The following is a 24,122-nucleotide window of genomic DNA, read 5'->3' as shown; positions in this document are numbered from 1 at the left end:
GGGGGGTGGGGGGGGTGATGGGGGGTGATGGGGGGGGGGGTGGGGGGTGATGGGGTGGGGGGGGGGTGATGGGGTGGGGGTGGGGTGGGGGGGTGATGGGGTGGGGGGTGATGGGTGATGGGGGTGGGTGGTTGGGGGGGTGGGGTGGTTGGGGTGGGGGGGTGATGGGGTGGGGGGTGATGGGGGGTGGGGTGGGGGGGGGTGCAGGTTCCTTGCAGGGAGTGTGCGGCGGGTGCGGCGCAGCGCCCCCTGGAGGCGGGCGGCGGCTCCTCGGGCGGGGAGGCGAGGCCGGAGAGTCACGTGGGCGGCGCGGCCAAGGTTCGGGCTTCAATGTGTCAGTCTGTCTGGTGGCGCGCGGGGCAGCGACACAAAGTAACAGCGCCTGAGCCTCAGCCGCACCCACACACCGCCACCCACACACCGCCCGGCACCGCCCGACCGACCGAGAGCCACACAAGGTGAGAGAGCGAGAGAGAACCTGCACCGGGGCTATCCTGCCTGGCCCTGCGCCGGCTAACGGTCCCCCTTCCTCTCCCTCCGCCACTGCCATGCATTGGCATTGCAGCCGGTTGCTATGTTATGCTGTGTTTATATGTTATATATATATTATATATATATATGTGTGTGTGTGTGTGTGTATCCATTACAAATGTATGTGTGTAGAGAAGCCCGCTTTTCAGGATGATGTCTCTTCCCCTCTCCTCTCCTCTTTTCCTCGTTTCCTCCCATTGGAAGTGGCTTTGAAGTGAGGGTTGCGGACAGTGTGTATGGTGGTGCTGCTGCTGGTGGTGGTGCTGCTGCTGCTGGTGGTGCTGCTGGTGGTGGTGGTGCTGGTGCTGGTGGCTGGGCTCCCCTGTTGGGAGCTGGCAGCAGCAGGTCTGGCCGGGCTCTCCCAGCCTCCCAGTGCTCGGCTGTGTTCTCACCCACTCACTCAGTCAGTCAGTCAGTCCTGGACACAGGCGCAATGTGTCCAGTCAGTCAGTCAGTCAGTCAGTCAGTCAGTGTGTGACTGAGAGCGGGTGAGCAGCACTGGTCCTGACAGTCAGTCACTAAGGTTTGTGGTGCTGAGAAAATGGCACTCAAGTCGCACAGTGCGCAGAGCGTGTGAAGCCACTGTCGCGTATTTATGATATTAAATTCCGATGTCTTATTGAATTTTGTCAAACAACTTATTAATCTGCACGTTGGGATCTACCATTGCACTTTAAATTGTTGATTTCCCGTTTCTCTCCCCTCCCCCTCCCTCCCTCCCTCCCCTCCCTCCCTCCCCACCCCCTCCCCATCAGCTTCTGATCTTTTCCATGTTTTATTTAAATGTCGGGGCAATGATTTACTCTACTGACTGCCACATGGCTAAATCTTCTTGAGCAGTTCCAACGCCAGTCACTGGGGTTGATTTTGAAGATATGAAGTAGCCTTGAATTAAACCGGTAGATGACTTGAGTGGGACAACTCATCTGCCAGAAATGTCCAGGGTTTTGAGCTTTGTGAGTAGATTAACATTATCCAACTCGATGATAAATTCCCATCTGTCGAGCACGAAGGCAAAGCCACTCTTGAAACTCCCAATTGGAATATTCCTTTGAGAAAAACACTGACATTCTGCGCGGTCTGTCCTGATGGCTCAAGAGCCCCATGTCAAGATGCTGTTAGTCAGGGTGGTGTAGGACTTCACTGTTGTCCTCGCTGTAGCTTGGCTACGGTCTTGTTCTCAATCACATGTCCATTGTTTTCATCAGACCATTGAGCTGTTCGTGTTTTGCTCGTAAACTAATTGAAGCTTTCCGAAGAAATGTTCCGTAAAATGATTCATAGAACCATAGAAATTTACAGCACAGGAGAAGAACATATACGGCAAACAAATTGCATTTGTATTGTGCCTTTCATGAGGATGTCCCCAAATTTTGGCCAGTCGAGGGTTTACACCTGAGGTGTGGGTGGCTGACAGTCCTTCTGTTTCTATCCAAATTGTCATCCTCCTTCAGCTGAGCCTAAAATGTAGGTGGTATCACAGCTGCGCCTGATCCTGTTCTCACTTGATGTCCACACATGTAAACTTTAGTAGGTTTCTCGAAAACCATCAGGAAGCATAATTTCTCTTCCAGTCTCCATAGCCCAAATTTCTTGAAGACCAATTGTTATGATCCCACATGTAATCCAAGTTTACCCAGCCTCCCCTCTTGGCTAATCCTTCTTCCCAGATTTTAATGTAGTGCATTGTCTTATGGGGTGTTTCTTTCTAAAGTTTTTCTTTTCCCTGGCAGAGATTGGCTAACAGCACATTCTCATTCAAACCTATGACTTGCTCGACTGATAATACTTGTTTGTGATGTGGAAAACAAACTGAAGGCTAATGGAATGTGGGGCTTTATAAATGTGTTGTCTAGAATGTGAAAGCAAAAAAATGCTGCTGCAGTTGTGCAGATGCAAGTCAGACTTTATTTGTGTTCAGTTTGATTGCTGCACCAAATATACTGTGCCAGACATAGCAGGTATTCAACAGTGATTCATATGTGTGATCAAGGTGTTTTGTTATGATGAAGAGGCTGGGTCAACTTGGGTTATATTTCTTAATGTGAACAAAGGGGTGATCTGATTTAAGTATTTCAAATCGGGGTATTGATCAGATGAGGAATGATTCAACTCTGCTGGAGGGAGACAAAACAAAGGCACTTAATCTTAAAGTTAGAGGTTAGCTGGTTAGGTGAAACCAGAATATGCCTTCACACAGATGGTTGTGAGGATGTGGTTGGACTGCCTCAGAAGGCCATAGAAGCGTGGAGTCCTGTAGCTCAGTGGTTAGAGCACTCGCTTTGCAAGCAAGAGACCTGAGTTCAATTCCAGGCAGAGGGCGAAACCTTGGGCAAGTTTCCTTACTCCACACGCCTAATAATAATCCCTCCAAAACCAAAACCAATAATAAATTGGTCATTTTCAATCCACGACTGTTTGTGGGACATCGCTGTGCGCAATTGGCTGCCGCATTCGCCCACAAATATACAGTTAATTCACTTTACAGTGTGTTCTGTGAAGCGCTTTGGGACGTCCTCCCGACGTGAAAAGCGCTATATCAAAATGCAAGAATTATTATTATTATAAGCAGAAACAATTGAGATGTTTACAAACACAATTCTGGAATTAAGGGATATGAAGAAAGGGTGGGGAGATGGGATTAATAGATCTGCCATGAGCTCATAAAATGGTGGGAAAGGCTCGACTCACTGAAGGTTGTCCTCCTGTTTCTATCTTCACACAGGATATTGTCTCAGAGTCCTTCACAAGGACAGGGTTGGTCACAATGCAGGGGAGGCGACCCTAAATACACTCGAAGAGATAGTTTTTTTTTAAGACAGGATTTAAGATTAGAAGGGGTGCGGCCAGGGCTGGAGAGAAGGAGTTCCAAAGGCTAGGCGTGACGACGATAAACACACGCTGGATAATCTTAGCTCATTAGGCCTTTGAGGGAAGCTTGTGACTAATTTGAATGGCTGGTTACTTTGTCGTTCTAGGATTTTTTTTGTTTAAGCTACAATCGTGGTGAGGTAATTTGGGTGGAGAAGGTACTAAATGAGTACCCACATAGTCAAAAAGGATGGTTGCTAAAGCATCTGGATAAATTGTTATCCACAAACACAGTTCTATCGCACCAACTTGGTTAGCAAGTTCTCCAATTTATTTTTTTGTGTTAGACAGCAATACTGTGCTGATCAAAATGCAAAATGCTGCAGATGCTGGAAATCTGAAAACAAAAACAGAATTCGGTGGGAACTACTCAGAAAGTCAGGCAGCAGCTACGGAGAAAGGGAAGTGAGTCACCATTTTGGGTGCACGGCCCTCCATCAGAACTGGGGCATGTTGGGAGGGAGAAGCTTTTAAGGGCTAACAGAGAGGGGCTAACGTATTGTGCTGAAACCTGATATTAAAATAAAAATGGAAGTGGTGTAACCAATCAATATAATTGGTAAAATATTGAGGTGGATGCAATTTCTAGACATGTTTATTTGAATCAGATTGTTCACACCTCTGGAGTTCTTTGTCTGATGCTTTTAAACATGCAAGGCAAAGACAGGCAAGAAAGTTTTAGCGGTATCTATCAGGCGAGGAAGTCCACAATATTAATACCACAGAACTGTTCCAATGCATCTTTTTAAAAAAAGATCTTCACATAAAATGCAACATTCAATCCAGAATCTTTTTTGGGAATCATTTGTTTCCTGGTGTTTGTACGAACAGGAAGTGTGATTGATTCTGTATTTAGCATTTAGGCAGTATAGTACCATTTGAGAACCAGGTCAAAGGTATCAGTGGAAAGCCAAATCAGCAATGCTGTCCTGTTAGAGCAGCTGAAAGCACCCTGAAAGAGTCAGGGAAGTACAGCAACAACAACAAAATTACATTTGTACAGCGCCTTCCACATCGGGAGGACATTCCAAGGCGTTGGACAATCAGTGTTTTGGACCCAAGCTGGGGGTCAGGGAGGGTGGAGAACAGGGGGGAAGGAGGGTTACCAAAGGCACCGTCGAAAAGGAGGGTCTTGAGATAGGTCTTGAAGGAGGCAAGGGAGCCGGTGAGGCAGAGGGATTGCGGGATGGAGTTCTAGAGGGTGGGGGCAGAGTCGCAGAAGGCCCGCCCACCAATGATGGGGCGAGCGAGGCGGGGGATGTGAAGCAGGCCGGAGTCCGCTGAGCGGAGGGAGCGAGCAGGTTGGTAGGGGCTTAGAAAGTCGCAGAGGTAGGGGAGAGCAAGGCCATGGAGGGATTTGAAGATGAGGACCAGGATCTTCAACTGTTTTCTCTGTGTGATGGGAAGCCAGTGGAGTCAGGCGAGAATGGGGTTGATGGGGTCATGGAGTCTGGTGAGGGGGAGGATATGGGGCTGCAGAGTTCTGGATACTATGCAACCTATGGAAGGAGGAGTTGGAGAGGCCGACAAGCAGGGAGTATGTGCAGTTATGAATGCGTGTATGAGGGTCTTGGTGGCCTGCAATGTGAGGTATTAGACAGGGTGCCTGAGGGATCTGTTCCTTGTATTCATGAATGACCTCATGCAATGTAGTTACATTTGCGGACAATTTACATTTTACATTCACATGCCCTTCACATAAACTGCAGAGTAACATCTCGGAGTGCTTTACAAGAAGAGTTCAGGTGCTGCGCAAGGGAGAGGGGTGGGGGAAGATGAAATTGGGGAAAACTATGGAATTAGCGGAAGCAGCAAAGGTCTTACTGAGCTTGATAGGGTACGCACATGGGCTGATGAATGGCAAAATTCAGTACAGATAAATGTAAGGTGTTGGGTATGGGTAAGAAGAATAGGAGATGTGAACCAAATGGATAGGATAGAACTGGCCAAAGGGGAAGTTGAAAGAGCTGAAATGAGGGGTCTACGGTTTGTTAGTTGACTCCAGAAATATTTATTTATCCAGAGGGTAATTAACAACTGTAACCTGTTATCAGGAAGGGCGGTTGAGGCCAGGGCACAGTTTTTATATTAAAAAAAACAGCTTGATGCTGTGATAGGAGCAAGGTAAGTTGGATATTTTGGAAGGATGTGATCAAATGGGTCGAAGGACCTTTTTGCCCAAACGTGTGTTATCACCTATTTTTGTGCTTCATCCCTTGGACCAAGATTATTCGGTCATAGATTATTTGGTTAAGGTGATGCTAATGGAGGTCCAGACTACTACCCGCATGACTGTAGAAGAAACCATCTCATGGGCACCTACTGCTTGTTGCACATCACTCAAATACAGTTGCCTAGCGCCAGACCATATGACTTATTTGGTCAATCAGATCATTTAGCTCAGTCAGAAAAGATTTTGTCATTTTGTTTTATCTCAATTGTGAGGTTTCACAGGTCTTCCTTTTCCTGCGCTGTCCTGTACAACTTAATTTAGTCAAAGGTAGGGTGGGTCCAATTAGGGACCAAAGAGGAAATTGTCTTGCGAAGCAGAGGGCAGGCTGATGTACTGAATGAGTACTTTGCATCTGTCTTCACAAAAGAAGAAGATGTAGCCAATGCCACAGTATTGGAGGAGAGGGTAGAGAACTTAGAAAAGAAAAAACCAAGAGAAGGTACTAAAAAGGTTGATGGTACTCAAGGTAAATAAGTCACCTGGTCCGGACGGGATGCATCTTGAGTTATTGCGAGAAGCAAGGGTGGAAATAGCGGAGGCTCTGGCCACAATCTTTCAATCCTCCTTGGATACTGAAAGGGTGCCAGAGGACTGGAGGGTTGCAAATGTTACTCCCCTGTACAAAAAGGGGCAGAAGGATAAACCCGGGAACTATAGGCCAGTCAGCCTAACATCAGTAGTTGGGAAACTTCTGGAGACTATAATCCAGGACAAAATAAATTTTCACTTGGAAAAATATGAGTTAATAAAGGACAGCCAACATGGGTTTGTTAAAGGCAAATCATGTCTAACAAATTTGATAAGAGTTTTTTGATGAAGTAACGGAGAGGGTGGATGAAGGTAGTGCAGTTGATGGGAGTTTATATGGATTTTCAAAAGGCGTTTGATAAAGTGCCACATAAGAGACTCGTAAGCAAAATATTTCCACTGGCGAGTGGGTCGGTAACCCGGGGACACTGATTTAAAATAGTTGTTCAAAGAAACAGAGGGGAGGTGAGGAGAAATTGTTTTACACAACAAGTTGTTCGGATCTGGAATGCATTGCCTGAAAGCGTGGTGGAAGCCGATTCGACAACAGCTTTTAAGAGAGAAGTAGATAATTATTTGGGGAGGTCAAGTTTGCAGGGCTATGGGGAGAGAGTGGGGGAGTGTGATTGAATTGGATAGCTCTTTTCAAAGAGCCAGCACAGACCCGATGGGTCAAATGGCCTCCTTCTGTGCTGTGTGATTCTATGAACTCTTATACAACACTTCTTTGTACTCTGTTGGGGTTATGTGTCATAGTTTTACCTGGGGCCTGAAGGTGGTAAGGAGCTTCATGACTCAAAAGGAAAGGTCCGTCCTTTTGTAATGTTGAAACATCTCAATGCACTTTGCAGGTAATTGTTGGCAACTGTAGAAACTTATCTGGTTTCTGCTGGGGCTTGTCTTCCAGTGTATTTGGCTAGGTGTATCTGTTGAGAAACCCCTATATTTATTTTCATGGTATCTTTTGCATTTATGAATTTAGAAATCCTTTGAAATATAAAAGCAATTTTAAAGCAAAATCCCTATCTGGTATTGCTATTTGTTCATGGTTTGAGATTATGTTGCCTAGGATTCTTTGTGTATCTTTCCATGTAGACATACATTGCATGTGCCATGGATATACGCAATTCAACAAACTAGCTGTTAGTTGATAGTTAATAAACAAACAGGAAGATGAGTGATGTTTTATCTTTCTGTTTGGGTGCAGTTTAATTATCTGTCTATGGCATCTTCATTTGGAGGAGTAGGCATTTTTTACATTTTTAATAATAAAAATAATAATCCGTGCATTTGATCTAGAGCCTTATCACATAGTCGAGGCATCTCAAAGAGCTTCGCAGGATATACTTTCAAGTGGTGTGACTGTGTGTATTTTGTTGGCAAAGACGGGAGCCAATTTGTGCACAGCAATCCCACAAACAGCCATGGAGTGACTGACCACTATAATATTGGCTTTACTAGAAAATGTAGACAAGAGTAGACCAGACACTGATAGCTTATTCAGTTGTTTTTAAATACTGTTATTCAAGATATAATTTGATTTTTAAAAAAAGCAGTGGGATACTTTCCTGAATGCATGCATTTCTTATACTCCATTTAGCTTAAAGTATGTGATTTAATGTTAACTGCTGGGATTGAAATGGTTTTGTTCCCAGCAGGAAAGAATGGAAGCCCAATTTTTATACCTCCCTGGTCCACATCACATTGAATCAGGATGGTCAAGGGAACAAATGCCCTCTTTTGGTGTTCAGTGCATGTACATTTTGGCCATTCCTGGCAAATGTGCAGCAGAAATCGAACATTAGCCAACAAAAGGACATGCTCTTGAGTTCACACTAGATTTTAAATTGTCTCTGTTAAAAGTCAGATATCTGGTTAATTGTTTGCAATCCATGGCCCTTTGTAACACAGAAAGAGATTGTTGGGAAAAAGATGATTAGGTTTGATTGTGTTATGTAAGAAATTTTCATCTTGAGTTAACTCGCGTACTTAATACACAGAATAGTGTAGAGCTGCAGTACTAGGATTTTGAAGGATGTAAAGGAATTATTAATGATGGAGAGCATGACTGCTAGTTTCCAGCTGCTTAAATAGAGCTTAATATGAATTAACTTTAGATAAACAAAATCATTGAATACATAAGTACTTTTCTCAGTATTTCAAGGCTATGTGATTGTTTAACTTAAGCATAACTAATAGGAAACTCTAAATGACTTTGGAGACTTATTGCTCATTGCAATGAAGGTGTGTGAAGGTGTCCTGCAGTATCAGCATCAGCAAACAAAAAGATATCAACTTGGAGTTCACATTAAATTTTAATGTCTCATTTAAAAGGTCAGACATCTGGTAGACCGACAATTCTGAACCTTTGTTGTACTCTTTCTCCTCCCGCCGCCCCCCCCCACAAATTCTGGCTGTGATCCAGAATTTGCAGTGTATGAAATTGTGGAATGAACCTGCTAATATACTAACAGTAGGTTCATTGTTTTCTCCTCACTGTAAATGTACAATTTCAACTTGCAATTAAAAAATGTGGTTGCTCATTTAGTGTTGGTCTGGCAGAACTGAAATTCTAGTAATGGTGGACAATATATCTGATTGGGCGGGGGGGGGGGAACTTAACGTGCTAATGTACAGTTCATTTATTAGCAGTTCAACATTGGAGATAGAAAAGTGATGGAGGCTTTTGGGGTGAAGTAAATAAAAGGCTTATGAATTGCACAGCATTTATTATTAATAATAACAGCGTTTGATATAGTGGCTTATCACATCATATAAATAGTCATCGATATAAAATAGCCACAAATAGATCAAATAGGGAAGTTAGAAGAAATGTCTTCACACAGATAGTAGTGAGAATGTGGAACGTGCTACCACAAGGAGTTGTGGAGGCAAATAGCATAGATGTATTTAAGGGAAAGCTAGATAGGTACATGAAAAGGAATAGTAGGTTGTGCTTGAAGGCTTAGTTGAGGAAGGGCAGAAGGAGGCTCATGTGGAGCATAAACACCGGCATAGCCCAGTTGGGCCGAATGTTTCTGTGCTGTAGATTCTAATGTATTTTAATGTATCATCGACATCTCAAAGCACCTCATATTCTTATTCAAAGCTTGAAAATCCAAAGAAGGCAGAATACAGCTGTTTGATGTTACTGTAATGCTTGTCTTCCTTTATACATTTTGTCTTTATACTCAGCTGATACACACACACAAACACAGACAGACATTTCGTCTTTATTAGTATAGATATATCTGTCTAGAAGGGGGTGTAATTTTCTCTGTTGTTACTTTGTTGCAGAATACCATATGTACCTCATATTTTGGGGCTTAATTGAAGCATTTTTTTAAATTAGCTCATCATCGATAGGGGAGCCCTGAAAAAAAAATGCCCATGACAAAAAAAATTCCCAAGCAAGACCTTTCCAATGAGGTATAATCATGTCTCTGTGCCAATTGGTTATTGCGTTATTGGAAGACACACAGACATTTCATTTTTATTAGTATAGATGTACCAAAAACTGCAGGTTTCAACACCCACTTTCCTTTCCATATTTGTACTTTTGCACAGGAACACGGCAACTGCATTGGTGCCACTTATGGAGGGAACATTTGTGTAGCTTTTACCTTTTCATTTTAATTATGGTTGAATGTTGAACTGTCTGTCAGATAAGACATTAAACTGAGGTCCCATCTGTTAGTTCAGGTGAATGTTAAAGATCCCATGGCACTATTCGAAAAGAGAAGGTAGTTTCTCCCGGTGTCTAAAAACCCCCTAAATAAAATTGGTCACTCACTCCATTGCTGCTTTTGGACATTGCTGTGTGGGAACCTGGCTGCCGCATTTTGAGGCATATATTCCACACTATTTTGTGATATTGTACTATATATGTAATAATTCTAGATGTGGTATTTTATTATATATGCAGTGAACTCTAACAAACAAGTAGAACTTCCTGCTTAAGCGTAAATTTCATGCTTTGCCAAAGTGTCGTTTCCTGTTGAATGAACCACAGTTTGTTCAGGTTGTCTTGTCTTTTCAATAAACACAAGCCAGATAATTGTTCTGATAAATGCCTGATAAAAGACACCTGATAAATGCTCTCTCCATAAAGCAAGAACATGGGCCCATGTAGTCCTATACAATGCACGTGATGGTTGATGCAGTCGAGTTCAAACTAAAAATAATATATAGAACAAATGGAAGGTACGTTTGTGATAGGATGTAGCTAGCAAAGCAAATTAATTTTGAACCTAGCCATTTGCCTGTACCTGAAGAACATATCTAAAGGTCATACCTCACTCCATACCATTTTGGAGACTTCCCAGATACATCCATCAGTTGTGTTAGGCGATTGCTGTCAATTTTGTTACTGTCTATCTTCATGTCATTTTGGGTGAGAATTTTCTCCGATTTTATCAGCTGACCAGATTTGTTATGGGATTAGCTGATGGATATAAAGTTTTTTTTACTGTGAAATAATTCTGTTTCAATAGTGCTGCAGCCCGTAAATAAATAACTTTATGTATTTTAATGGGCATAGTTTTGAAATGCTCTTCGATTTGCATCTGCTATGATGAATTCTGATTCCCAATGCCATCCTTGTATTCCATCCAGGCTGGTTGTCTCCTCTGCAAACACAATTTCTGGTTTGATATGTATCCTTTAATAATGTGAAAGGACCTTGAAGATTGAAAATGTACAAAGGAGACACGTTTTTGTGTAGGTAAACGAATTTGGAGTACAATGTGGTTTCAAGAAGATTATAATTAAATTGGGTTTGGCTCAGTTAACCAACCTCAAGGGAACTGTTTCTAGGTCAGCTTCTCTTTAAACAGGTAACTTGTCTCCTACCCCCACACTTCATATCCAAAGAGCAGAACTTTTGTAAAATGAGTTCTGTGGTTTTCAACCCTTCATTGAATTTCTTTTGTTTGTTTGCCCAGACTATATGGAAAGAGGGAGTAGAAGCAAAAGTTAAAGGTTAATTGCCCTTTAAATTAATGCGGCTGTGTATTTCTGCACTGAACTGCAGCAACATCACATTTGTTTTTTTTATGTTGAGAATATTCTGAATGCAGGCATCTGTTCATAGTTTTGTAGATTTTCTTACTTGTGCACCATTCAAAAAGAGAAGGGAGTTTCTCCCAGTGTCCCAGCCGACAATCCCCAGATAAAATACTGCATTAAAAATGTGAAGAAAATGGTAATGTTCAGCAGTAGTTGCATTCCCAAAGTCATTGCCCACAGTACAGCCTTGTGTTTTTTGTCCTCCTTTTGAGGCACAGCTTTAAAATGCCTTGTAACTTTTACAGCATTGTCACAATAATAAAAGGGGAGCTGTTTGCAGTTCTCTCTGTAACCACCTTGAAATATAAAAGCTTTTTCTCGTAGAATTAAGTAATGAAGGGGTTAATGGGAGAGCTGCTGACTGCAGTACAGAGAGCAATTGGTTTGGCAGATTACGTGGCAGCTTTGAAATCTGAGAAGCAGCAGTTGCAGCAAAGAAACTGACTGGAAATTTCTAATACCGTGTACTTGCTGAGGGAAAGAGTAGAAGTGGGCGATTCAGCCCATTGTGCTCTGAAAGAGTTATCTACATTGTTCAGTGTCCCACACTTTCCCTTGTTTTATATCTTTGCCAATTATTTGGTCATTTCAAGTTGAAGTTCTTATGCATTTCTGTTCCAAATGTCAATTTTGATTCTTGGCATTTGATGTCCAAAACACTTCTTTAAATAATTATGAACTCCACCTCTTTGTTGCTTTGGTCTTAAATTCATTTCTCCTTAGCTAAATGCCCACTGACTTTTGAATTTAGTCCAGTCATATTTTAATATGCTCAGTATCCAAGGCAACTGTGTTTGCTTTCGCTCCTACAGTTTAGCTTTTTGGAAAGAGAATAATGCCAGGAAAGTTCCATCTACCAGACTCTACGATTAGACAATAATGTTTTGCAAACCACGCATTGTGAATGCTTTCATTGTAATAAAGCACTTGAGTCAGCATAGTTCCTTCGCGAATTGGGGACAGGGAAAAAATCTCAAATACTTCCAAACTCTTGAAGAACTGCCAATCTGCAGTGTCTCATTGGGGTTCCCTGGCATCAGAAGCTCACACGAGTGGCCACTTATGTATGAGCCCAAGGCCGGTGAGTACTTAGAATATTTGACCATTGGAACATTATAACTGAACCCAAACCAGTTCTCGTCTGGCACCAATATGTACCTTTTCCAACAGGTTACTGGATGGTAATCAGCAGTGCAAAACTAAGAGATGCTAAAGCCAGATTACATTCTGCTTCTCTCTCAACTGACTCTATGATTGAGATAATTTCACGATTTTCTTGCTGTTTGCATTTGTATTTTCTTCTTTAAGTACTGGAAGTGACTGAAATACCAGTAGGATTTCTGCAATGTACTTGGGATTGAGTGTGACTTGACCTCATAGGTGATATATTGCTGGTTCATTTATTCTCTTATACTAATGTGAAGTATTTCTTCAATACTACTTGCAATGATAATATATAGTGAGGAGTGTCAGGAAGTGTAAACCACTGGTGCAATAAATGGATCCACTGAAATTTGGAACAAGTTGAGAAAATGTCCCAAGAGTTTGAGTGATAGCAACTGCTTGTAGGTAAACTGTAGGCCATAAATTTCAAAACAAAAAGAAATCCTTGTATTTGCCTTTCACATCAGTAGGATGTCTCAAAGCGCTTCACATGAATTACTGTGAAGTGTAGTGATTGTGTGTGTGTGTATATATATAGGCAATTGTGACAGCCAATGTGCCCGCAGCAGTGTCCTAAAAACAGCCATGACAAGTGAATGACTAATTTTATCTTCTGGGGATTGTCGGCTGGAACACCGGGAGAAACTCCCTTTTTTTCTGAATGGTGCCATGGGATCTTTTAAATGTACGCAACATGGTTTAATGTGTCATCTGAAGCACGAACCTCCCCCAAGCAGTGCATCCCCAGCAATGCATTGGAGTGTCAACCTGGACTGAGTACAAAGGCCTGATGTGGGGCTTGAACCCACAACCTCTGACTTAGAGGCGAGTGCTACCAACTAAGCTAGGCAGACACATATATGTTATACTGGTTCTCACTGTGTGGAAAACCGTTTACAGAGCAAAATATCCTTTGGTTATCGGTTTTACATTTCTGCACTGCCTTAAAGTCATTTTTTCCACTTACTATGTATGAATCGCCCATATTATGTGCACTGTGGTTTTCAATATTCTAGTGCCATGCATATATTTAGCCATAGCATAATTGTAAGTATTCATAGTCTGCCAAGCAGGGCATTGTTTTAATTCAAAGTAATATTTCTAGTGGATATATCAAACTGTTTGGTGGAAAATTGTTGCCCAAATTAAATATTATTAACGGGAGTTGGCTTCACAGCAGGTTTGTTGCCAAAGCTTCTTGTATTTATTCTTTCCCCGTAGCCTCAATAATGTGAAATATCTTTGCATCATATGGCACAAATTTTCCAATTGTCTTCTCTACCAAATGACCACAGTCATTGATCACTACAAACTTCAGTGATCAAACAATCACATTTTTTCAATTCAAGAATAAGCTTGGCATTCTGAATACTAAACCATTTTTTAACATATATTTACATACAGATTCTAACAAATGGAAAGTATTACTGACAATTTGCTTTGCAAAACAGTCTTTTCCTTACAGAATAGTAGATAACACTTTCCTGCCCCTCCCTCCTGTTTTCAACTCTTGTAATGTGCCCCAGATAAACTATTTTGGAGCTCTCTTAAAAATAGTACAAAGACCTTTGATTTCAAAAACTCATTGAGTTTTCAGGTAGGAATTTCATAGGATTCATTTAGTTTGAGGTGTCAAAGAACTTGGCTGTTGCTTTCGGGAACGTCTTATTCTGAACACATTCACACTTGAATTTGAGAACTACGGAAGACGATGGTTATTCAAATCGCTTTCAGACATAATTGAGATTATTGTTGAAAACTGGATATGTTTTTACACACACACATGCGCACACAAAGTGGCTTGATGGCTTTCCAAATTTAAAATATTTGCTCTCTGCTTCCTGAAACGCACTCCCTTGACGGTCTTAACACTTTTCCTGTATTTGTAATGATTTTTTTATTTTAATTTTGAGTGCTTTTTGTTTTAATTGGTGTTTTTCATATTTGCCAAAAACATGGGGCTCTAAGAATGACTATTTGCTGAGATACTGGAGGGAGCCTTTCTGACCATGATCCCAGAATGAGATAACACTTTGAAGAGGCGGGTGGGAGAGAGAAAATACAGTGGAATACCAAACACCTGCATGGACTATTTGCATAAAATAAGTCATGGTTTGCGGTTTCAGGATTATTTTTAGTGATGCACATGTGTGCAAAGTACCCAGATTTCATTGAATATATTTGATTATCTTTGGTTCATTTAGCTTCAAGGAAATGCATTCAGATATTTCTCTTCATAAAGACTGGTATTGTAGCAATTGCCCGATAATCTGATAAACTACAGCATGCAACCAGGACTATTTCTTCATTTTCATAACTTGACATACTCTGTGTATGTTTACATTTATAATGCGTCATGTTTTCCTTTTCCTGCAGAATGCAGATCTAAAAGTGAACAAAGTCTGCTCATTCTATCACTGGGAAAATGTCCAACGAAAAAAACAAGATCAGCCTTTTATCATGTCCCATGATGACTGCAGACTCTCTCCTGCACAGGACTGTGTGAAGGGTCAGCCTGTTGTTTTGTTACTGATTGGTTAAGAGGGCAACACCTCTTGTAGTGAGTTTAGCTGCTGACCCAGGTTACTTTTTAAACCAGATCCTCAAACTTTCAGTGCAAAATAAAGTGTGCAAATTGACTGCTGTGTTCATCTATAATACATACTATACTTTGCAGTATATTGTGTGAGCGCTTTGTTTAGTCTTGTGATAAGGTGCTACATCAAAATACAAATATTATTACCTTACATAGAATTTTAATTTTACTAAACAAAGTTCTCATTTAGGGCACAAATCTACCTTTTATCTTGGCCTTGTTTGCTACTGTTTGTAAATTAATTTGAAAGATCCAGATGGGGACTAGTTATTTGGTTCAAGTAGTCTGTATTTTATTAGTGTGCTGATAATGGTAGAGGTGGCTTTTTGTTTGTTTCTAATGTTTGAGCAGTGAGACTGAGTGAGGGGTGGAGGGGGGAAAAATCTTTATTTTGTGTAATTGACATTGTACACTAAGTTTTCTGTTTTAATTCTATTTTTAGTGGGGGAAACCTGGTCTGGTTTTGTTATTTCAGTTTTAAATGAAGTGGAGTCCCATTGCGTAGTGCTTAGACCCGGGATCGAAACCGTAGGCAAGTTTCCTTACTCCAAACTCGTCTATTTACCTAGCAGTAAGTAGGAACCCAATTTTTAGTCGATTGTCAAATCGCTTTCCGGGGGTAATAAATCCCCCCCCCCCCACTGCAAAAAAAATGTGGTCACTCAATCCACAACTGTTTGTGGGACACTGCTGTACACAATTGGCTGCCACATTTAGCCCACAAAATACAATAGTCCACTCACTTCTATTGACATAGAAGCACTATGAGATGTTTCAATGATGTGTTAACAACAACAAGATTACATTTGTATAGCGCCCTTCGCGTCGGGAGGACGTCCCAAGAAGCTATAACAAATGCAAGTATTATAACTGTGGATATTCCAGAAGAAATCTACTGTTGGCAATTTTATTAATATTTTCACCCAGTGTTCCTGCCACTCGAGTCTCATCATGTTGTTCACTTTCACTGGCTGAGAGGTCATGAAGAGAACTGCTCCCAGGCTTTTTCCATTGATTTCGTACAACTGGGAGCCACTATTCCAAAGAAGTACTTTATTGTGTTACATTTGGATGTAGTATTGAAAGAATTTTTGCCTGTGCAGTACATAACAACTTTTACTCTATTTAGTAAAATGAGTAATCCAGACAAGGTTTGGTTCTGAATGTCTTAAAAAAAACATAAGACAACAGATAGTTAAGAGACAAAGTATTCCTGTTGTGGTATAAATTATCTATTATAAAAAGATTTAGTGAGATAAAGAACATTTGCAGGTGGTAAGCATGAGTAATAAAGGATTGGTGACATTACTGATGCTACTTTGCAGCTTACTGACAGATACTTACGCACTGCTTAATTTGTGGCATTTCAATGTGTGCTGCTTCGTCTTGTATTCTGTATTTACTAGGGTTTATATGCAATGTGAAGATTGAGTTAATGAAGCAACATTGCAGTCACATTCTCCTACCCCCCCATTTCTATACTGGACATGTTTTGTAGGGTGGGCTGTAAAGAATGATTAGACAAACTAGAACTCTTCAGCCTTCAAAAGATGTCTCAGAGGGGACCTTAGAGTGAGTGAGTGATTGTCTGCAAAGGTTTACATTGTGACAAATGTCAGTTGATATTTGCTCAGTAGTTATTATAATAATAATCCTTCCATTTAATATAGTGCTTTTTATGTCTTCTAGGCATCTCAAAGCGCTTCACAGAATACACTGTAAAGTGAATTGACTGTATACTTGTGGGTGCAATGTAGCAGCCAATTGCGCACAGCAGTGTCCCACAAACAGTCGTGGATTGAGTAAACAAATTATTTTATTTTTAGGGATTATTATCTGCCAATTGACTAAGAACCGGGTTCCTACTTACTGCTAGGTAAACAGAGGCATGTGGAGTAAGGAAACTTACCCAACATTTCACCCTGCCAGGAATCCAACCCACATACTGATATGCATATATCAGAGTTGTTGATATCTACAATATATGTAGCTGAAGCATGGCAAATCCATAAGGTTTGCTCCGCTTGAGCATGAGTAATCCTCTTGAAGCCCATCTTGGCACACTTTATTCTTTCCCTGCAAGTGATTGTGTTGTGATAGTGGTTAATAATAATAATAATCCTTGCATTTGATATAGCGCTTTTCACATCTTCTAGACGTCTCAAAGCGCTTCACAGAATATGCTGTAAAGTGAATTGACTGTATATTTGTGGGCGAAACGCGGCAGCAGCAGTGTCCCATAAAGAGTCGTGGATTGAAAATGACCAATTTATTATTGTTTTTGTTTTTTGGAGGAATTATTATTAGGCGTGTGCAGTAAGGAAACTTGCCCAAGGTTTCGCCCTTTACTACATAATGCACTCAGATTGTGAATGCTAATGCATGCTCTAGATTTTTATTCTCATGATGCTTGTGTACTTTTCTCTTTCATCTACTTCTAGTTTGCAGTTATTATATGTGACAAATCCAGATTATTGTGACCTGATTACTCAGGGAAATCTGTATGAAATCAGAGATGCTGAACTGATTGGTGAAGCCACAACCTTAAAGGCATACAAGATGAGAAATGAGTCCCATGTCCCATTTATGCTTAGTTTGTTGATGTCAAGAGTTGGGTCACTACTTTTGGTGTCAGTGGTCTGGGTGGTGGGTGGAGGGAGGGCCAGCAAGGAAGAGAGAGAATAGAAAGTTAAAGTCAGACTGAAGCTAGCTCCAACCCAGAAATTCCTGCTAGAGCATACATGATACGATCAGAATCGGGTTTGACTAAGATGCCTTCAGTGGTTCAGCAGATTGTTGTCACTTACAATCACACGTGAATTATTGCCACCACTAAGGTAAGACGTCAGAAGTTACCTACGGGGCCAAATCTATCCCAGTTAAAGGATATGAAGTCTCATACCTTCGAGGTGGGAGAAAATTGAATAAAAAAGAAGGTATAAGAAAAGGTGTTAAAGTAAATTTAGTCGGAATCTTTAACTTCTGAATTGACTGCGATAACTGGAGTTGACAGGTTCCAGATTGAATCAAAAACCAAATCCCTCACCAACACCCTCTCCATCAACAAGACAACCACAAGACGTTTTCATTTGTAGAGCGCCTTTCACATCGGGAGGACGTCCCAAGGCGCTGGACAGTTGGGTCAGGACCCGAGCAGGGGGGAAATGGTCAGGGTGAGGGGAGGGAGCGAGGAGGGGGTAGAGAGTCGAGAGGGGAGCTGAAGGCTCGGTCAAAGAGAAAGGTCTTGAGACCGGCCTTGAAGGAGGAAAGGGAGGAAGCAATGCGAAGGCTCTGGGGGATGGAGTTCCAGAGCCTCGGGGCTGTGAGGCTGAAGGCCCGGTCACCGATGGTAGGGTGGTTGGGGCGGGGGGTGTGGAGCAGACCGGAGCCAGAGGAACGGAGGGTACGGGCAGGTAAGTAGGGGGATAGTAGGTCAGAGAGGTAGGAGGGAGCAAGGCCGTGAATGGCCTTGTAGGTGAGGATGAGGATCTTGAATTCGATCCTCTGGGGGATGGGGAGCCAGTGGAGGCGAGCGAGGGTGGGAGTGATGTGGTCCCGAAGCCTGGTGCGGGACAGTACACGAGCTGCAGAGTTCTGAATGACCTGCAGCTTGTGGAGGGAGGTGGCGGGAAGGCCGGCGAGGAGAGAGTTCCCATAGTCCAGCCTTGAGGTGATAAAGGCGTGGACCAGAGTTTCAGCAGCGTGAGGGGTGAGGTAGTGCCGTAGTCTGGCGATGTTCCGGAGGTGATGGAAGGCGGTGCCAGTTGTGGTGCGGATGTGGGGAAGAAAGGACAACTCAGGGTCGAACAGAACCCCGAGGTTCCTGACTGGCTTTGAGAGGTGGAGAGTGCAGCCTTGGATGCTGATGCTGTCAGCGCCTGAGGTGCGGAGGCGCTGACGTGAGCCAATCAGGAGGGCCTCGGTTTTGCGCACGTTGAGCTGAAGAAAGTTGTGGAGTTGAGGGTAGAGGAGGAAAGGTAGAGTTGGGTGTCATCCGCAATGACACCCAAGACATGGAAGTTAACCACATGTCTGCGGATGATGTCACCAAAGGGGAGCATATAGAGGGTGAAGAGGAGGGGACCGAGAACAGAGCCCTGAGGGACATCGCACGAGACAGTGCGGGGGTGGAGGAAAAGCCGTTTGTGGAAACAAAATGAAGACAGTGGGAGAGGTACGACCTAAACCACTCAAGGACAGGGCCTTGAAGGTTTACGTGGGAGGACAAGCGGTGGAGGAGGATAGCGTGGTCGACCATATCGAATGTGGCCGATAGGTCGAGGAGGCAGAGGGAGCCCTGGTCGCAGATGGTCAAGATGTCATTAGTGACCTTGACCAGGGCGGTTTCTGTGCTATGGGCAGCACGGAAACCCGACTGAAGGGGTTCGAATAATGAATGGGTGGAGAGGAAAGAGCGCAGCTGGGAGGCGACGACTCTTTCAAGGACCTTGGACAGGAAGGGGAGGTTGGAGATGGGCCGGTAGCTTGATAGCTGCGATGCATTAAGGGAGGGTTTTTTCAAAGTGGGAGTGATGGTGGCAGTTTTTAGGGGAATGGGAACAGAGCCAGAGGAGAGGGACAGGTTGATGATGTCTGTGAGAAGTGGGGCAACGAGGTGGAGCTGGGAGATAAGGAGTGGAGTGGGGATGGGGTCAAGGGAGCAGGTGGTGGGTTTCAGGGACAGGATGAGTTTGGTGACAGAGGGTGGAGAAACGGGTGTGTCGGGGAGGATGGGTAGGAGTCGGAGTGTGGGAGGATTCCCTTGATTTTGGATTCAAGGAAATCCAGCATCTCCTCGCAGTGAAGGTTGGAGGAGATGACCTGCGTGGGGTGGCGGGGGGGACGGAGGAGTTGGGATGTGGTAGAGAACAGAAGCCTGGGGTTGTTCTTCGCCTCCAGGATTATCCTGGATTAGAAGGACGACTTGGCCGAGGCTAGAGTGGAGCGGTAGATTTTGAGGAGGTCCAGCCAGATTTGTCGAGATTGATCATTGGACAGTGAATACATTTGGATTTGAGCTCTTGCCAGATAGATAGCTGGTACCAAGAACTCCTTCCAAAGAAAATTGATGAGCTTCAATATAGCAGAGTGCATTATCAGCATCTCCCATTGAATGATGACTCCACCAGTTTGAGATGGAATGTTTTAGTAATTGCATAGCATTTTTATACATAGGAACAGGAGAAACCTCTTCAGTCCATTGAGCCTGTTCCACCAAGATTGATTCGTACTTTCTCTTTCCTCCCCACCCCATGTACTACCCGACTAAGGTCACCACTGAGTCCCAGATAAGGCATGTCCTTGTGGGCACACTTCAGGCAACAGCTTTCAGTTTTGCCTCAAATCACAAATCAGTTCTTTTGAGAAACTGCTGCCTTTCGTTGGAATGGACCCACTGGGCTGAATGGCCTACTTCTTGTTCACTGATTAACTGTGTAAAACAACAACACTTTGTATTGATATAAGTGCCTTTCACATAGGATAACCTTTCTGAGGGTTAGTTAAAAAAGCTGCAGATAGAAATAATTGGTTTATCTGGGCACATGCTGAAAAGCTGCTTTTATGCAAGTACCAACATTGCAAAGAATGAGGAATGTACTTGTCCCTGCTTGTAAAACACTATGTTACACAAAATAAAGAAATAAAGCACTGAACCTGTAGAGTATTGGTAAGAGCACTCACCTCACTTCAATTCCCGTATAGGACAAAATTTTAGACGGTTTCCTTTCTCCACATGCCTTCTGTTAACTAGCAGTGAGTAGGAACCCGGTTGTTAGTCAATTGGCGAATCACTTTCTGGGGCCGATAACACTTTTTTAAAAAAAATTGGTCACTCAATCCATGACTGTTTGTGGGACACTGCTGTGTTCAATTGGCTGCCCAGTTTTGCCCCCAAAAATATACATTCACTTTATAGTATATTCCGTAAAGCGCTTTGAGACGTAATATAAAATTCCAGGATTATTATTATTGTTTCTCCTGTCCCTATGTACAAGAATCCTATGCAACTACTAAAACATCCTATCTCAAACTGGCGGAGTCACCATTCAGTGGGTTAACCTCAAACTATCACTGCCAATACTGGATTGCAAAAACTTCGTGATGGAAGATTTTTTCACTGGAAACCCCACATTTCTGTGGGCACAGATATGGTCCAAGGTTTAATTGCTGACTGTAATCAGTACAATAGAAACTTATGTCAATAAACATATTGTTATAACTTGTGACAAATGTCTGTCCACAAGCGCTCATTGATAGCATTTTTATTGCATTATTGTTAATGACACAGGATTTGTTGTAATTATTAACTAGTTCTTACAACACCATGAAACTCCCTGCATCAGACACATGCCCTGATGCACCTTGCATCAGAGATAGATTTCGATTTGAATTCTGTGAACTTTGATTCTTTTAGTAATAGGTTGGAGCAGCTGGTTCGATACAAACCCTTCCCCCCCCCCCCCACCCCCCAACAGACACAATGATTTGGGAATAGATTTATTCTTTGCTTCATCCACGCTTCATCAAAAGCAGCAAGATACTGGTAGGCTGGTATTCCTGAGGAGGCTTATCCTGGGATGAGACTAACATTAGGAACTAAGAGGTAGAGGTTAAGGAAAAATACCTCAAATGTCTTTATTCACTGAAGATTATGACTGTTCTGGAGAAGAGAGTACAGATAGTGAGAGTGAAGCCATCTCCTCTGGAAACTCCTGGTTGTGGGTGAGTCTCTGACAATAATAATAATAATAATAATAATCCTTGCATTTGATATAGCGCTTTTCACGTCGGGAGGACGTCCCAAAGCGCTTCACAGAACACACTGTAAAGTGAATTGACTGTATATTTGTGGGCGAACGCGGCAGCCAATTGCGCACAGCAATGTCCCACAAACAGTCGTAGATTGAAAATTACCAATTTATTATTGTTTTTTGTTTTGGAGGGATTATTATTAGGCGTGTGGAGTAAGGAAACTTGCCCAAGGTTTTGCCCTGCCTGGAATTGAACTCAGGTCTATCGCTTGCAAAGCGAGTGCTCTAACCACTGAGCTACAGGACTCCACTGTAGCTTTGACAATGGTTTGATGTGTTAAGTACTGAATGTCTCTTAAGTACTTAACTTTGTGTGGTTGACCTGAATATTGCAACTGGGATTTTTTCAACCATTGGACCCATTACTAACTATTAGGAGCTTATGAGTACTGATTCATAACCCCTTTTGGTAACGTGCCTCCATTCCTTATTACTTTTGGGTTCTGGGAGGGGCAAACATTCTGTAATTCCAGCCTGTGCAGATTTGTGTGCGCCTTGGGACGTCCTCCCGACGTGAAAGGCGCTCTATAAATGGAATCTTGTTGTTGTTGTATATGTTATGGATTTGGAAGGCGGTGTTGGGAGGGAATTTCAGAGCAGATTTACCCACAAAAAGTGTTTGAGGGAAAACCTATAGAATTTCTATACAGTAAATTTTGTGCCTTAAGTTAGTTTGCAATTTTTGATGATGGCAACTTTCTACCTTATTTCATTGGCCCATTTGTACCAATGACTGGTACTTAAACCACATTGTAATGCTAGTCCACTTCCTTCATTTTCGAAAACAATTGTGCCTTCAGATGTTGGTGGAGTTCTTTTAAAAAAAGGACTAAATATAAAACTTAATTTAAGAATTTCTCCTTCAGGAATTGGTCTACGGTGACTGAGCCTTTGGGGTTGGAACAGTGATTGATGTAACTGTGATCCTGAGTCTCTGCTCCTGTACTGGCTTTCTCAGCTTGACCCCTCCTGTGCTTTTCACAGTTTCCGTTTTATTTACAGCAAGAATTTTCATTCATTCACTTTTTGCTCTGCTGGCCAATTTCCAAGTTGATGGTAGTTACTTTTGCTTCCTTTCCATTTACCAGCCATGCTTCGGGAGTTCTGAGCTCACTCATCTGACACTGAACTTCAGCCACAATCTGATAAAAGTAAACAATTGCTTCACAGCATTCTTCACTACAGGCCTCGTGTTCATGTTTAATCTTGAGTGTGCCCTTATTTTAAGGATACCGTTAAAGCTTCCTGCAGTTAAACGTTAACAAGACGGAAGCCATACTCTTTGGCTCCCGCCAACGTCTTCTGTCCCACAGTTCCGACCCCCGCAACCTACCTGACCTGTCCTTAAAACTCTCTGAACCCGTGCGCAACTTAGGCATCAGGTTCGATCCCCAGTTATCCTTCCTCCCCCACATCCGGTCCCTTGAGCAGCACCGCTTTCTTCCACCTCCGCCACATTGCCTGTCTCCGATAATACCTCACCCCAAAAGCTGCCGAAACCCTTGTCCATTCCTTTGTCAATTCTCGGCTGGACTTTAACGCCCTCCTCGCCAGTCTCCCCTTCTCCACTATTCATAAAATCCAGCTCATTTAAAACTCACCTGGACCAAACTTGGTACTGTAAATAAAACAAATACTCCAGTCCTTGCCAAACTCCACTGGCTCCCTGTCACAGAGCGGGTCGACTTCAAGATCCTCACTCTAGTGTTTAAATCCCTCCATTCCTTGGCACCGCCCTATCTCTCTAATCTCTCTCCACACAGCAGTATCCACTGCCTCCGCTCTACTGGGTCCAGCCTCCTCCGCAGCCCCCGAATCCTCCGCTCCACCAACTCCCTCCCTCAACCCCTTCGCCTCACCCCCTCCTTCCCCATCTTCAGGTCGCGTCTGAAGACCTTTCTTTTCGACCGCGCCTACGGTCACCTTCCCCCTCCCTCTGGCTCGGCCTTGAGCTCCACCATTGTTAAGCGCTATGAGATGCTGCCCGGTGTGGAGGGCACTGTACAAGTGCAAGATGTTGTTAAAGTATATTGCAGGGCACCAACATTTCTTTGGTAAATTACACAGTTCTGAAATAGCGATTGTGGTTATATTCCTAGTTACGGTTATGTCTACTGAAGTCACAAAGCCACTTCCGTTGGTGACTGTTATGTCCAAGATCATTTCTCCTTTTTCTGTGCTGCAATGCCCAAACTCAGTGATATCAGAGCTAGATTACCATTGCATGTACTTTGGTTCAGATTAGTTTGTTTTAATTGCCTGTTTCCATACTGTAGCGCATTTTCTCCTATTTTTGATTTATGGTTTTGTCCTTGCACAA

The 24,122-nt window shown here is 42.8% G+C and overlaps 1 protein-coding gene across 2 annotated transcripts in view; it reads left to right on the top strand.

Annotated features, from left to right (window-relative positions):
• Positions 1 to 440: 440 nt before the first annotated feature.
• Positions 441 to 24,122, top strand: part of lpin2 (lipin 2) — a 56,780-nt gene continuing 33,098 nt past the window's right edge. The window contains exon 1 of one of the 2 annotated variants that reach the window (XM_042346929.1): positions 441 to 458. Coding sequence is in view for 1 of the 2 variants with exons in the window: in XM_007900938.2 (XP_007899129.1) it covers positions 21,621 to 21,713 (93 nt within the window). In the remaining variant the exon portion in view is untranslated. Of the gene's footprint in view, positions 459 to 21,496; positions 21,714 to 24,122 lie in introns of those variants that run through there. The other variant, XM_007900938.2, reaches the window with a different exon arrangement.

Source organism: Callorhinchus milii, unplaced genomic scaffold (assembly GCF_018977255.1).
Source record: "Callorhinchus milii isolate IMCB2004 unplaced genomic scaffold, IMCB_Cmil_1.0 Scaffold2, whole genome shotgun sequence".
Classification (NCBI taxonomy): Eukaryota; Metazoa; Chordata; class Chondrichthyes; order Chimaeriformes; family Callorhinchidae; genus Callorhinchus; species Callorhinchus milii.
Note: the sequence above shows the minus strand (reverse complement) of the source record. Positions and strands in the feature narration are given on the sequence as shown.